This window comes from Balaenoptera borealis (genome assembly GCF_965194805.1).
Source record: "Balaenoptera borealis genome assembly, chromosome: 1".
NCBI lineage: Eukaryota > Metazoa > Chordata > Mammalia > Artiodactyla > Balaenopteridae > Balaenoptera > Balaenoptera borealis.
This window is the reverse complement of record NC_138860.1, coordinates 34928072-34942534: the sequence shown is the minus strand read 5'-3', so window position 1 is coordinate 34942534 and position 14463 is coordinate 34928072. Positions and strand designations below refer to the sequence as shown.

Sequence of the window (14463 nt, the reverse complement as noted above, 5' to 3'; positions counted from 1 at the left end):
GGTATAAGAGTGCTGTCCAGGAATGAGTTAGCAGGCTGTTAAAATAATCCAGGCAAGAGGAGTTAATGGCATAGATTTAGTGTTCTAGAAGTTGGTATGAAGAGATGCAGACTAATTTGAGAGCTATTTGGAAGTTAGAATGATTTTATAGTTGAAGTTTTATTTATAGAAGGAAGTAAAGGGTTGGATTTTTTTCCCCTTGTCTCACTTGCAGTGAAACAGTGGTATTAATTACTTTTTTAAAAAAAAAAAAAGGTGTTTTTTCCTTGTGTTTAGTTTTAACTTCTGCCGAAGATAAGATACTTCTTTCCACTTCTCCCCTAGCCCAAGAGGCTTTGATGAGTAGACGTTCTTGTTTGGGGGCTTTCTTATATTCTGAAAGCTGTGAACAGAAATTACTTTTTTTCTTTGCAGTCAAATTTCCTTCCCTTTTGCCTATCAATCGTATTGAAGACTCTCATAACTGAAGAGCATATTTCAGATGGATCTAGGGGGAAAAAAACCTTTTGATGCCAATAAGATTTTAGAATGATAAGATTTTAGAATGTTGCACAGTAACAAAATTATTTCCTTCAATTCAGTAATTTTTGCTTTTCAGATGTAAAAGAGAGGACTTTTTCTTTGTGCTTTCCAAAGTGCTCTAGAGAATCCATTACTGGTATAGATCTATCTGTACTGTGAAGAAGAAAAGTTTTAAGACCTGAATAGATTTTTGAAAAGCATTTTCATTAGAAAACAAGTATAAGCCTAATTTGTGACCTTTGAAAAAGATTTTTGACCTATAAAAAGTCTCTGTTCAACTTTTTTTTTTAAAGACAGTGTTCGTTTATTGATTGATTGATTGCTGTGGGCTCTAGGCGCGTGGGCTTCAGTAGTTGTAGCTCATGGGCTCTAGAGCGCAGGCTCAGTAGTTGTGGTGCACAGGCTTAGTTGCTCTGCAGCATGTGGGATCTTCCCGGAGCAGGGCTTGAACCCGTGTCTCCTGCATTGGCAGGCGGATTCTTTTTTTTTTTAATTTTTTTTTTTTTATTAAACATCTTTATTGAAGTATAATTGCTTTACAATGGTGTGTTAGTTTCTGCTTTATAACAAAGTGAATCAGTTATACATATGTTCCCATATCTCTTCCCTCTTGCATCTCCCTCCCTCCCACCCTCCCTATCCCACCCCTCTAGGTGGTCACAAAGCACCGAGCTGATCTCCCTGTGCTATGCGGCTGCTTCCCACTAGCTATCTATTTTACATTTGGTAGTGTATATATGTCCATGACACTCTCTCACCCTGTCACATCTCACCCCACCCCCTCCCCATATCCTCAAGTCCATTCTCTAGTAGGTCTGTGTCTTTATTCCCGTCTTGCCACTAGGTTCTTCATGACCTTTTTTTTTTTTTTCCTTAGATTCCATATATATGTGTTAGCATACTGTATTTGTTTTTCTCTTTCTGACTTACTTCACTCTGTATGACAGACTCTAACTCCATCCACCTCATTACAAATGCCTCCATTTCATTTCTTTTCTATGGCTGAGTAATACTCCATTGTATATATGTGCCACGTCTTCTTTATCCATTCATCCGATGATGGACACTTAGGTTGCTTCCATGTCCTGGCTATTGTAAATAGAGCTGCAATGAACTTAACCACTGCACCACCAGGGAAGTCCCCAACTTTTTTTTTTTTTTTTTTTCCAAACAGTTCAAGTTTCCAAGTCTCTGAAGGAGCGATTAGGCATGTCAGCTGGTCTAAACAATGAGGAGGCAGCAGGTAGGTAAACTCTAATGCCAGCTCCTGATATTTTTTTCCTTGCTGTTAGAATCTTTGCTTTTTCTCCAGTTTACCTTTTGAGTTATGTTGGGGCTTATGTTTTCTGTTTTTGGTGGGTTTGCTTTTTAAGTAATAGTTTTCTCACTGGAATGAGTTCTCTTTTTGTAGTTAAAGGTGGCAAAATGATTGTTTATGATAGCATTAATAACCAGAAATTAGAAATAATCTAAAAATCTAACAAAAAGGAATTAAGATAGTTATGTACTAAAATAATTGCTGTCATGAAAAGTCATGTTCTGAACAATAATGATATGGGAAACTTATCCCCTTGTATTGAACGAAGAAAGGTTATGAAAGTATACACAGTGCTTTTGTCTTAGGGCAACATACGAATCTTTTTTGGGGGGGGTGGGGAATGAAGTTTATTTTCTTATTATAGAAACATATTCCTTAGGCAAAATGTCCACATATGAGATGATTTCCAGTTTTATAAAAATATATGCCTAGAAAAAAAGATACACCGAAATATTAACATTGGTTTTATCTGGGTGTTGAACTTTTAAGTAATTTTAATTTTCTTCATCATATTCCTCCTGTACTCTAATTTTTAGACTTTTAAAATTGTGAGATATAACTACCTAAGTGTATATACCTATGTACAATTTTAAAGAATAATAAAATGAACATTTTGTGTATTCAACCATCCAGCTTTTTTATTAAAATATTGCTGGATTCAGTAATGCATTTAAATTTTTATATCTATATGTATGAACGGTGTTAGCCTGTGCTTTTCCTTTTTCATCCTATCCTTATCTTTAGATAAGGATAAGTATCATAAAAAGGGAATCTGATGTCAAACATTCTTTTGTAAACAACCTGAATTTACTCTTCAGAAACTTTGAGGATTTCCTCTTATTTCTTCCTGCTAGGCTGGGACTTCACTATGATAGATCTAAACATGGATCTTTTTGTTCATTATGCTCAGTGTTTAGTGGGCCGTTTGAATCTAAGGACTTAACTTTTTTAGTTGTAGAAAATATTCCTCTAATTTCTTTGAGTATGTCCTCCCCACCCTTCTTTTTGTTTTCTCTTTATGGAATTGTTATTAGATGTTGGAACTTTTGGACATATGCTCCATGTGTCTTAACCTTGCCTTCATACTTTCCATTCCTTTGTTTTTTTGCCTCACTTTCTATGACTTTTGCTTGGTTATATTTTCTAGATTAGGAATTGACAAACTTTTTCTATGAAGGATCGGATGGTAAATATTTTAGGCTTTGAGGTTCACAATCTCTTGTTGCAACTACTCAACTCTGCCACTGTAGTGTGAAAGCAGCCATTTGCAATATGTAAATGAATGAGTGTGGCTGTGTTCCAGTAAAGCTTTATTTATAAAATTTAGACCATGGCCAGATTTGGCCCATGGACTATAGTTTGCTGACCCTGTTCTAGATGGCTGATATTCTACTAGCCTTGTCTTTTTTTTTTTTTTTTTTTAATTAGGTTGGATTTATTTTGTCACTTGGCTTTTTGTTTTCCAAGAACTTTTTTTAGTTCTCTGATTTCTCCTTTTGTACAGCCTGATTTCAGGCAGTTCTGGGGCTTCTTTCTTTTTTTAAAAGTAATTTATTTTTTATTTTTAAAAATGTATTTTGTTGAAGTATATAGTTGGTTTACAGTGTTGCATTAGTTTCTACTGTATAGCAGAGTGATTCATTTATACATATATACACATTCTTTTTTGTATTTTTTCCATTATGGTTTATCACAGGATAGTGAATATAGTTCCCTGTGCTATAAGTAGGACTTTGTTGTTTATCCATCCTATATGTAATAGTTTGCATCTCCTAATCCCAAACTCCTAATCCATCCCTCCTCCACCCCACCCGCCCTTGGCAACCACAAGTCTACTCTCTATGTCTGTGAGTCTATTTCAGTTTCATAGATAAGTTCATTTGTGTCATATTTTAGATTCCACATGTAAGTGATAGTATATGGTATTTGTCTTTCTCTTTCTGCTTACTTCACTTAGTATGATAATCTCTAGTTCTATCCATGTTGCTGGAAATGGCATTATTTCATTTTTTATGGCTGAGTAGTATTCCATTGTATATATGTACCACATCTTCTTTATCCATTCATCTGTCAGTGGACATTTAGGTTGCTTCCATGTCTTGGCTATTGTAAGTAGTGCTGCAGTGAATATCAGGGTGCATGTATCTTTTTGAATTATATTTTTCTCTGGATATACGCCCAGGAGTGGGATTGCACGATCATATGGAAATTCTATTTTTAGTTTTTTGAGGAACCTCCATACTGTTTTCCATAGTGCTACACCAGTTTACATTCCCACCAGCAGTGTAGGAGAGTCCCTTTTTCTCCACACCCTCTCCAGCATTTGTTGTTTGTAGGCTTTTTGATGATGGCCATTCTGACCAGTGTGCCTCATTGTAGTTTTGATTTGCATTTCTCTAATAACTAGTGATGTTGAGCATCTTTTCATGTGCCTGTTGGCCATCTGTATGTCTTTGGGAAAATGTCTATGTAGGTTTTCTGCCCATTTTTTGATTGCGTTTTTTTTTTTTAATTGTTGAGTTGTATGAGCTGTCTCTGTATTTTGGAAATTAAGCCCTTGTTGGGCTCATCATTGGCAGATATTTTTCTCCCTGTCTCTGTAGGTTGTCTTTTCTTTTTGTTTATGGTTTCCTTTGCTGTATGAAAGCTTGTAAGTTTGATTAGGTCCCATTTGGTTGTTTTGTTTTTGTTTTTGTTTGCTTTAATTTCTATTGCCTTGGGAGACTGACTTAAGAAAACATTGGTACGATTTATGTCAGAGAATGTTTTGCCTATGTTCTCTTCTACGTTTTATGGTGTCATGTCTTATATTTAAGTCTTTAAGCCATTTTGAGTTTATTTTTGTACATGGTGGTGTGACGGTGTGTTCTAACTTCATTGATTTTACATGCTGCTGTCCAGCTTTTCCAACACCACTTGCTGAAGAGACTGTGTTTTCTCCATTGTATATTCTTGCTTCCTTTGTCTGAGATTAATTGACCGTAGGCATGTGGGTTTATTTCTGGGCTCTCTATTCTGTTTCATTGATTGGGGTTTCTAATTTGAATCTTTTTTTTTTAATGGGTTTGTATGTTATTTTGTCTTCCTCATTGCTTCTCTTCATTTTGGTTCATTTTTAATGTTGCTTTTTCATAGTTGTAAGTACTGGGCCTAGGTTTCTTACAACCTAGAATCACTGGGCCTGTGATCCTAAAGGTCTTTTTCCCAAGTGGTCCTCTCTCCTGGCTGGGAGATCTGTTTGCCTAAGTAGAGAGGGTGCACTAAATGGTAGCTTGTGTCAGTTGTAGGCTGCAAGGCTGAGGGCTCATATGATTACTACAGTAAGAAAGCCTTTCTTTACTTTCAGAGTGCAACTAGTTTCATTTTCTAGCTTTGCTTTTTACTTTTCTCCCTCACCTCTCCTTTTTCTTCTTGGCATTTGTGAAAGCCTGAAATTTTCATGCTCTACTTCTTTTCAGCCCCGACATCCTCGTAATGTGCTCCCTTCCCTGACAGATTCTCCTCTTTTTAGGGAGCAGTTCTCAGGAGAAGGTCTTGATTGATCCAGCTGTTCTGTTGTAAACCATCCTTAATTTCTACCACTGTTAATTTTCATACTAGTTTGGCAGTTTTCTTTGCCTGTTTTTTGAAGAACAGATCTCACTCCTATGGTTTTATCTATTCTTTTTCTGTTTCTCTAATTTCAGACATCTTTCTGTCTCAAATTCCTCAAATTTATGTTCTGCCAGTAGCATCCTTGTTTTCCATTGCTATTGTGGATTTATTCTTTTAATGTCTTCTCTATTGTTTTGATGAAATTTTGTAGTGTAGGGAAACAGGGTCTCTGTGTCACCATTCACATTCTTTTTTTTTTTTTAATACATGTATTATTTATTTATTTTTGGCTGCGTTGGGTCTCTGTTGCTGCACGCAGGCTTTCTCTACTTTGCGACAAGTGGGAGCTACTCTTCGTTATGTGGGCTTCTCGTTGTGGTGGCTTCTCTTGTTGTGGAGCGTGGGCTCTAGGCACGCAGGCTTCAGTAGTTGTGGCACGAGGGCTCAGTAGTTGTGGTGCACCGGCTTAGTTGCTCCGTGGCATGTGGGATCTTCCTGGACTAGGGATTGATCTCGTGTCTCCTGCATTGGCAGGCGGATTCTTAACCACTGACCATTCACATACTTTCTTAAAGTGGTGGTTTTGAGATCAGACTACCATCTTGAAATGGAAGAATTTTTATTTAAAAAACCTAAGAAAATCAGTGAGTGCTTCCTCTGTAACAGGTACTGTACTAAAATAATTAAACATAGTCACTGTTCTCATGAAGTATCTAGTATGGTTGGAATTACAAGGAGTTACCATACTGTGTAATCAGTGCTGTGATCAGAGAAACAAACTAGACTGGAGGGCGTCAGGTTCCAACCTGAACTCACTTTAAACTAACTAAGCAGCAGGAGAAATGAGACCAGTAGGGAATATTCCATATAGACGGGACGGCATAGTCAAAGATTCAGAAGGTGAGACAGAAGTGATACGTTTAAGGTTGTAAAAGGGTATTTTTTGTTTTGATCTTTCTTTAAAAGGTGTTGGTGATTAAATATGTGTGTGTATATAATCTCCAAATTGTTCTTATTTTTCTCACATCGCTTCATTGTTTCTTTCTTTAGGCCCTTCAGTAATGAGGACAGGCATATGTGCCAAGTGTGAAGTTTTCTCTTTAGTTTAAACAAATATAGAATGATTAATGTATCATTAAATGTAGCTCTTCAGTGGCATGCCAGTGTCTGGGCCTTTCTCATTTTTCTTCTGTCTTGTCATGTGTTTTACTTCCTTTTCCTCCTTTCAGTGTCACTTAAATATTACTCTGAAAAGCTTCCCTTAACCAATCTGTATAAAAAGGTTGGTGTTCTTGCTGTATGCTCCTACATAGCATTATACAATTGACCCTTGAACAACATGGGTTTGAGCTGCGTGGGTCCATTTATACGTGGATTTGTTTTCAATAAGTATGTACTACAGTACTACACGTTCCATGGTTGGTTGGTTGAATCTGCAGATGCAGAACCATGGATACTGTAAAGTTACATATGCGGGTTTTCAACTGCATAGGGGTTGGTGCCCCAATACCCCATCCCAAACCCTGTATTGTTTAAGGGTCAACTTTACCTCCTTTATGAAAGCTGTTATCATTACCATACTTTGTCGTTGTTTAATTATTGGTCCGTTAGACTGCGAACTATCAATACATGTGGGCAGAGTTTGCATTTTGCTTGCCATTATATTTCTAGCATAGTGTCTAGCATGTGTTTATATCTGTGCATGAATGGAAGAATTTATTTTTATTGGTAAGATTTATAATGACAAGCTTCTCTAACTAGTAAATGGCTTTCAGGATCCTCAAGAATAAGCTTCTGAATAGCAATCCAAATCACTAATTTTTGCCTCCTAAGAGTTTTCCTTGAGGGCCACTATCTAAAATTGAGGTTGAAACTAATGTGCTTTTGACCATTTTAATTGCTTGCGTAAGTGATACCACTCTATTGGACTCTATCCTGATCCAAGAATAGAGAGATCATAAGTCATTAAGAGATGAAACCCAAGTACAGTGATTTGTTTTTCCCCCATGAAAGCAGAGAGAGTTACTAAAGTTGGTGAGATCCACGTGAAGACATTAGAAGAAATTCTTCTCGAGAGAGCCAGTCAAAAACGTGGAGAATTGCAAACTAAACTCAAGACAGAAGGACCTTCAAAAGTTGATGATTCTACAACAGGAACAAGAACCTCCTCCACTATCCGAATCAAAACGTTCTCTGAGGTCTTGGCCGAAAAGAAACACCGGCAGCAGGAAGCAGAGAGACAAAAAAGCAGAAAGGATGTAACCTGCATCAAGCTAAAGACCGATAATGAAATTAAAAAAACAGTGGTTTTGCCACCTGTAGTAGTCAGCAGAGGACAATCAGAGGAACCTGCAGGTAGAGCGAAGTCTATGCAGGAAGTGCATATCAAGACGCTGGAGGAAATTAAACTGGAGAAGGCTCTGAGGATGCAGCAGAGTTCTGAGAGCAGCACCAGCTCCCAGCCTCAGCCTGAGGCCACCCCAGGGGCAAGACGGCTTCTCCAGATCACTAAAAAAACAGGTAACAAAAGAACTTGGTCTGTAGTACCACTTCCCCAGATAATATTTCAAAGGGCAGTATTCCACAGGATATTCATAGGAATTCTGTGAGAACTTTTCTTTACTCAGATAACTTTGAAAACCACTGGATTAAAAGAAGTTAAGCTGGGCACTGAAAGAAGTTAAGCTGGCAATCCAGTGGTTAGGACTCTGTGCTTCCACTGCAGGGGGTATGGGTTCGATCCCTGGTTGGGGAACTAAGATCCCACAGGCTGTGAGGCGTGCCAACACCCACCTCCACCCCACCTCCCAAAAAAGTGGTTAAGCTCTTTCTTTACAGCAACTGTATATAGACCTTGATATTTTAATGTGCATTTTGAATCTGTTTGAGGACTAAATAGATTTTGTCCACAATTTTTATTTGTCCTATCTTATCATTACTTTTATTAAGAAAAGTTTTGTTTAACTTCATCTGTTATGAGGTTGCAGCATGAATAAAATTACTAACGATGTGTTTAATGTGAATCTAGGTATAAAAGAAGAGAGGAAACTTAAAGAAGAAAGTGTTGTTGCTTCTCAGAGCAGTGTTACTAGAACAGAGGCTAAAGAGGTGAGTTTATTTATCATTTTATAATTTTGTCCATGGCAAGCAAAGGCTAGATGAATGGTATATGTGCTTTTTAGTTTTAGTTTATAAGTTTTCTATTTAACACTTCACTGATACATCCAGGTAAACAGTCTTTCACTATGCTTATAATTTTCTATAAGAGTTTTCTGTACTTCTGTGTATATCGGTGTTTTCTGCCCTTTTAAAGGTGTTTTTAATTGGCCATTCATATTTTTTAAACTAAGTTCTTCCCTTGCCTTTGAGAGTAATGCTACTCATTTATAAAACTCGGGAATTTTTATTTTTTAAAAAGAATGAGGAACCCTATAATTCCACAGTCCAGATGTAACCAGCCTTAGTTTTTTTCATGCATTTCTTTCAGGCCTTTTCTTTGTATATGTATGTACGTGAACTTGTTTAATGTTTAACTCATATTTAGAACATAGGCGAGAACTCTACAGTGTATCATTTTGCAGCCTGCTTTAACTTTACCATATTAATAATTCTTTAAGACGATTGCTTTTACCGGCCACGTAGTGTTCTATTACACAAATATAGTCTGTTTCTGGACTGGATTTTGTTTTACCCAGTTAAGATAATGAACGTCTTTGTACATACATCTTTGTGCAAGTGTCTGATTAGGAACCATTTGTGTTAGACTTACGGTCATGATAGTCTAGCTTATAGAATTTGGGTTTTTATTGTTCCACACATCTTTAATCTTTTTATCTTGATCCTTCTATTTAATATCATACAAAAGGCAAAAGCTCTTGTGTTCTAGATCATGTGAAACTTTGCTTGACTTAGATGTTAGCTTGGTAACTTATAAACAATAATTATCAGGCAGGTTGTTGGAGGTACTAGATTTTAATTCTGTCGTTTAAATTTATCCATAGACTTCAGATGAGACCACAGCAGTTGACATCACTAAAATTCAAGTCAAGAGATGTGAGGCAGTGAGAGAAAAGCATGTGCAGAAACTGTCGGATAAGGGAACCTCACAGAAGGAAAAATCAGTTTTGACACTCCTTCGGGGAGATTTAGACACTTGCAATACCCAGTTAGCAGAGAAACCAGTGCTCACTACCGTGCCAGACATCACACGGCTCCTGACTAAACGGCCTCCTTCAAAATTACCCCAGAAGACAGAGGTAGAAACCTCAGGGATTGGGGACTTGAAACTGAATGTGAAAGGTGCAACACAGACCTTGGAAAAAAGGGGTAAAGGTGAATGTTTTTTCTAGTGTATTTTGCTTTAGAATTTCAAAATTACCAAGTTTCAGTGACTGCCTGGCAATAATTGGGTTGAATTTCATTTGCCTTTGTATACTGGTCACACAGGTGGGTAGTAATATTTCTGAAAATTCTATTTAAGAAGACAGAAAGACTAGATGAGTTCCTTTTTCGCAACTTAAAATTGCTGTTTATAAAGCTTCGTCTAAAACTTTCCATGGTGCCTTTTCCCTCTGGTTTTGAAGGAGAAAAACACCAGGGAAGCAAAGAGCAGTAGCAAGTTCAAGAGGCACTGAAAGGAATTGTTTGAGAGAGAGAGAGAGAGAGAGTGTGTGTGTGTATACATATATATACACACACACACGTAGATACATGTATGTATATATACACGTGTGTGTGTATATATTACGGCCAAGTGTAGTGCAGATTGCTGGTGGATCATTTTCAGTCTGGTTTTCTTTTTTGGTTGGTTGGTTCGTTTTTTACTTATTTGTGCTGTTTCTATTGCTGAGAAGGAATTTTGATATTCTGAATTATTCTCCATGTAAAAAGGGGATTATTCTAGCTTTTAATCAGATATTTTCTGTCTTGTAGCTAAACCTAAACCTAAAGTGAATGTGAAACCATCTGTGGTTAAGGCTGTCTCATCACCCAGACGGGCCCCAAAACGCAAGGCAGTGGAGGTCCACTCTGCTGTCATTGCAGCTGTGAAACCACTCACCTCCAGCAGTGTCCTGCAGAAAAGCCCAGCGAAAAAAGCAGCTGTGGTAAGAAGTAAATCCAACTCAGTGGTGCTTTAGTCTGTGTGGTAGGAAAGTGGGCAAGATTAAATTCTCTGTTAGCTCTCTCTGTATTATGTGTAATTGTTTCTGTCAGTTCCTAAGCATTTTAGTTGTTTAGGTTGTTACTGCATATTATGTTTACAGCTTAAACATTTGCAGTGACAGGGTAAGGGTTTTTTTTTAACCTAATTAAGATATTTTGCTTAGTTATACCCTCAATCTTTGGATTTATTCTTGGATTCCCAGGCTTAAAGAATGGTTCTAAGAAGGCAGCAAAGAAAATGAATCTGCTCAAATTTAAAAGCCTGACTCTCCTACTGAATTACCTTACTCTCACTTTTGTAGGCTGTTGTCCCACTTCTCTCTGAAGACAAATCAGTCACTGTGCCTGAGACAGAAAAACCTAGAGACAGGTAATACCTTGCAATTCTTTTTAACCAAAATTTAGGCCGCTATTATTGTTTATGCTCTCTAGAGAATAACACTGCTAAATAATTTGAAAAAGTTACAGATTAGCCACATCTAAATAAATCTGCTAAACTTCAAATTAATTGCAGGAAAACATGATATTCAGGGTTGCTGTTCTTTTTGGTGCTGTTGTTTATATTTTGCCTGTATTATTGAAAACAGTTTTTAAACACCTGTCTGGATTCTCCTTTAAAGGATGAAAATGCTTTATCCCAAATCAGTAAAACAATTCTTTGTTTATGTGTGTCTTCAGAAACCACTCTTTGCTAAATAAAATTCTTTGTGTACCTGAGACTGGGTGGTCCAGCCAACCATTGATGAAGGGCAATTATCTAATAATCCTTTGGGGTTTTTTTTCTTACAGTTTTGTGCTGCCTCCAACCCAGTCCTCTTCAGATCCTTCCCCACCAGAAGTATCTGGCCCTTCCTCATCCCAGGTGGCCGCAAAAACTCGCCGACTCAGCTCTGCCTCAACAGGAAAGCCCCTACTCTCTATGGAGGATGATTTTGAGAAATTAATATGGGAGATTTCAGGAGGCAAATTAGAAGCTGAGATTGACCTAGATCCTGGGAAGGATGAAGATGACCTTCTGCTTGAGCTATCAGAAATGATTGATAGCTGAAGGTGGTAGTAGAACATTTAAAACAAAAAGACTCACCAAAAACTGGACTTAGTTTAATCTATTATAACATTTATCCAAAATGATCATTTCTTTAGTCTAGAATTTTCCCCAAATAAGAAGTATACCTCTGAATTATCCATGTGTGTTCTGGATTCCTTGGAGTCAGATTTTTAAAGTCCCTTGATAGTCATTTTGTCCATTTGATGCCATTGTTTAGCATCTTTGAGAAAAAAGTTCTGTCTTACCCCTCTCTCCACAAAAAGACTGAGTGGAAGACCTAAGTGAAAGGGTACAAGAAACCTTAGTGACTCCTTGAGGTGTTTGTCAGTTTTGGCTTTTTTCCCCTTTGTTGTATTATTTCTTTTATGTATTGTCCTAATGTACCTATTGTTACCTGCATTTGAAAAGGATGAAGACAGCTGCTACCATTAAGGACCAAATTTCATGCCACCACTAAACAAAAAAATCCACTCAGTCTGTGTTAAATTGTACATCTTTTTAAAGGTATTTGGAGAATTCAACTAAGCTTTTAGAGACAGCTGAGCAGCTCAGGAAACCTGTAATCTGGACATAACTTTTTGGATGTGATTTTCATGCTTCTACTGCTCTGTAAGCCTCTGAAGAGCAATAGCTGATTTATTATTACTGTAATTTTTAAGGCTTTAAAGTGCCTCAGGGGTCCTCTGAAACTAATTTTCTATTTCTGGGATTCCTTGGACTCTTAATAAGAGATGGTGACATAATGATTACAGGAATTTATTTTTTAGTAAGAAAGTTGTCCCTTCTCTTCTTCAGTACTTGCCACCTTACTAGCATTGAATTATCACAGGGATAAAAATTGGTTAACTTTTAATTTCTAATTCTCCTAGCAAACTCCTCTTGCCCAGTATTTATTTGGTGCCCTTTAAACACCTGAGGGGGGCGGAAATGAACTCATTCAAGCTGCCATTATTTATCTATGGACTGTAGCAGTATGCTGAACTGTACTGTAGCAGGGATTATCGAGATGCTCTGGGGGTGTATTGTATACCTTCCAGTTTTCTTCATTTCCGAATTGAATTTTCTTTTCTTGATGTTGGTCTCCTTCATATCACCTCAAGGTTTAGACTGTGAAGGAACAAGTATGATGGGGATAATAGTCCTGAAAGGAGACATACTGTACATAATCAGAAGGAAGAGGAAAGGACCTGCCCATTTTGATATTTTGCTATAGGTGGCCAGTTTTGTTTCTCATAGGGAAATCTGACCCACCTGTCATGTTGGCTCCTAAGGAACTGCTGTTGTAAGCGGCTCATCAAGAGTTGAAGTTCATGTAGCGTTTTTGGGAATGTGGAAAAGGAAGAAAGCCACAGGACTGCCCATTCAGTCTTGGGAATATCTGGATGATTCTACACAAGCAAAACTGACTTGAAATTTATATATAGACACTTCTCTACCAATCCATCTTCAGCTGACTGAATGTTATCTAATAGCCCTTCTCCAAAGCAAGGGTGGAATGTTCTGGTTTCACCACAGATTTTCTACTCATTTCATTTTTGGAATCGGCTTGTAGATTCCAGGTCCCTTTTGTATATAACCTTTATTCTTTTGCTTTTATAAAAATAATTTTGTTTCATATTTAAAGCCCTGTATTAGTCAATGATTCATGTTCAGCATTATTTGAACCATGTGCCATTACAGAAAGAGAAATACTTTATTTGTGTTTTAAATAAAACTGGTGTAGGAAAGTCTTGATGTTATGAGTTAAGTAGTCGTACATCACTTCAGCCTGGGATCTGCCTCAATAGAGGGCCAGTTTCACAGATACTATTTGTCTTTAGAAACCTTTTACAAAGACATACTGCCAGACTTCTCACAAGTATGCTCAGTTTTAGTTGCATTTGCTTTAGGTAAGAATAAATACTATTATATGTGAGGATTTTTTTCTGACACTGATACTTAGCCATTAGCGTTGTAACTCAAGTAATGTCAGTAAGTTTTTTAAAGGAGAGAGGGTTTAGAAGTGATCTGAAATGGTTCCAACAATTTAGAATTTTCAAGCATGAAGGCATATAAAATTTTTACTTCAGGAAAGTCCAGTTTTTTGTTATGGGAATACATATAAATTTTTAACTTACCAGAGAATATAGATTTTCCCAAATAGTCTAAAAGTAGTCCCCAAAAAGTTGAGTCAACTTTTCACAGAAAGCAGAACAGATTGTGTATTCAATTTTGAGTGATGATGGTTTTCAATTTTAACAGGAAAAGGGCCCAAATGTTGTAGAATTTGGTCATAGCATAGCCAGAACTTTCAAGATAATTTGCAGCTCATGTATTTGTCTCAATAAATGATCCTTAAAGTTCTGGCCTTAACCTCAAGTTCCAGTGGATCCTCTCACATACGACCAGAACATAGTTTGTTTTCATCTCAACCAATCTTTGGTCGATGTTTAATTATTACAGTTTCAGAAATAAAGCTTGTTCTCTATATTGATCAAAGTTCTATGATCCTTTTCTAAAATTGTGGCTTCATTTTGCCAGAATATTTCTGCAGTTTTTTAAAATAATTTGCTTTGAATTTGTCAGGAACCAACAGGAACTGTGTAGTCTCCAGTTGCTATGTAGCACCACTTTAAAGTAGCTAACATACATTGAGTACTTATTATGTGCCTCTTAATTCACATACCCGTTTTGACACTAAATCCTACACTGCCTTGGAAGATTACTGCTTTTTATCTCCACTGTAGTGTCACAATCAGTGTGTTCAGATGTAACAGTAAGAAAGTATATTTTTATGTGCAGTTGGGTTTGATTCGTTGAACCTTTCAAGAACTCTTTT

At 37.0% G+C, this 14463-nt stretch overlaps 1 protein-coding gene across 13 annotated transcripts in view; it reads left to right on the top strand.

The window, feature by feature from the left end:
• Positions 1-13379, top strand: part of LOC309609872 (zinc finger BED domain-containing protein 6) — a 40862-nt gene extending 27483 nt beyond the window's left edge. For 10 of the 13 annotated variants that reach the window (XM_082351956.1, XM_082351952.1, XM_082351954.1 and 7 more), the window contains 7 exons: positions 1697-1765; positions 7448-7954; positions 8463-8542; positions 9436-9766; positions 10367-10539; positions 10900-10967; positions 11387-13379. In XM_082351956.1, coding sequence (XP_082208082.1) covers positions 1697-1765; positions 7448-7954; positions 8463-8542; positions 9436-9766; positions 10367-10539; positions 10900-10967; positions 11387-11645 — 1487 coding nt within the window. In that variant the 3' untranslated portion in view covers positions 11646-13379. The remainder of the gene's footprint in view (positions 1-1696; positions 1766-7447; positions 7955-8462; positions 8543-9435; positions 9767-10366; positions 10540-10899; positions 10968-11386) is intronic. The other 3 variants (XM_082351961.1, XM_082351958.1, XM_082351960.1) reach the window with 3 other exon arrangements.
• Positions 13380-14463: the final 1084 nt, after the last annotated feature.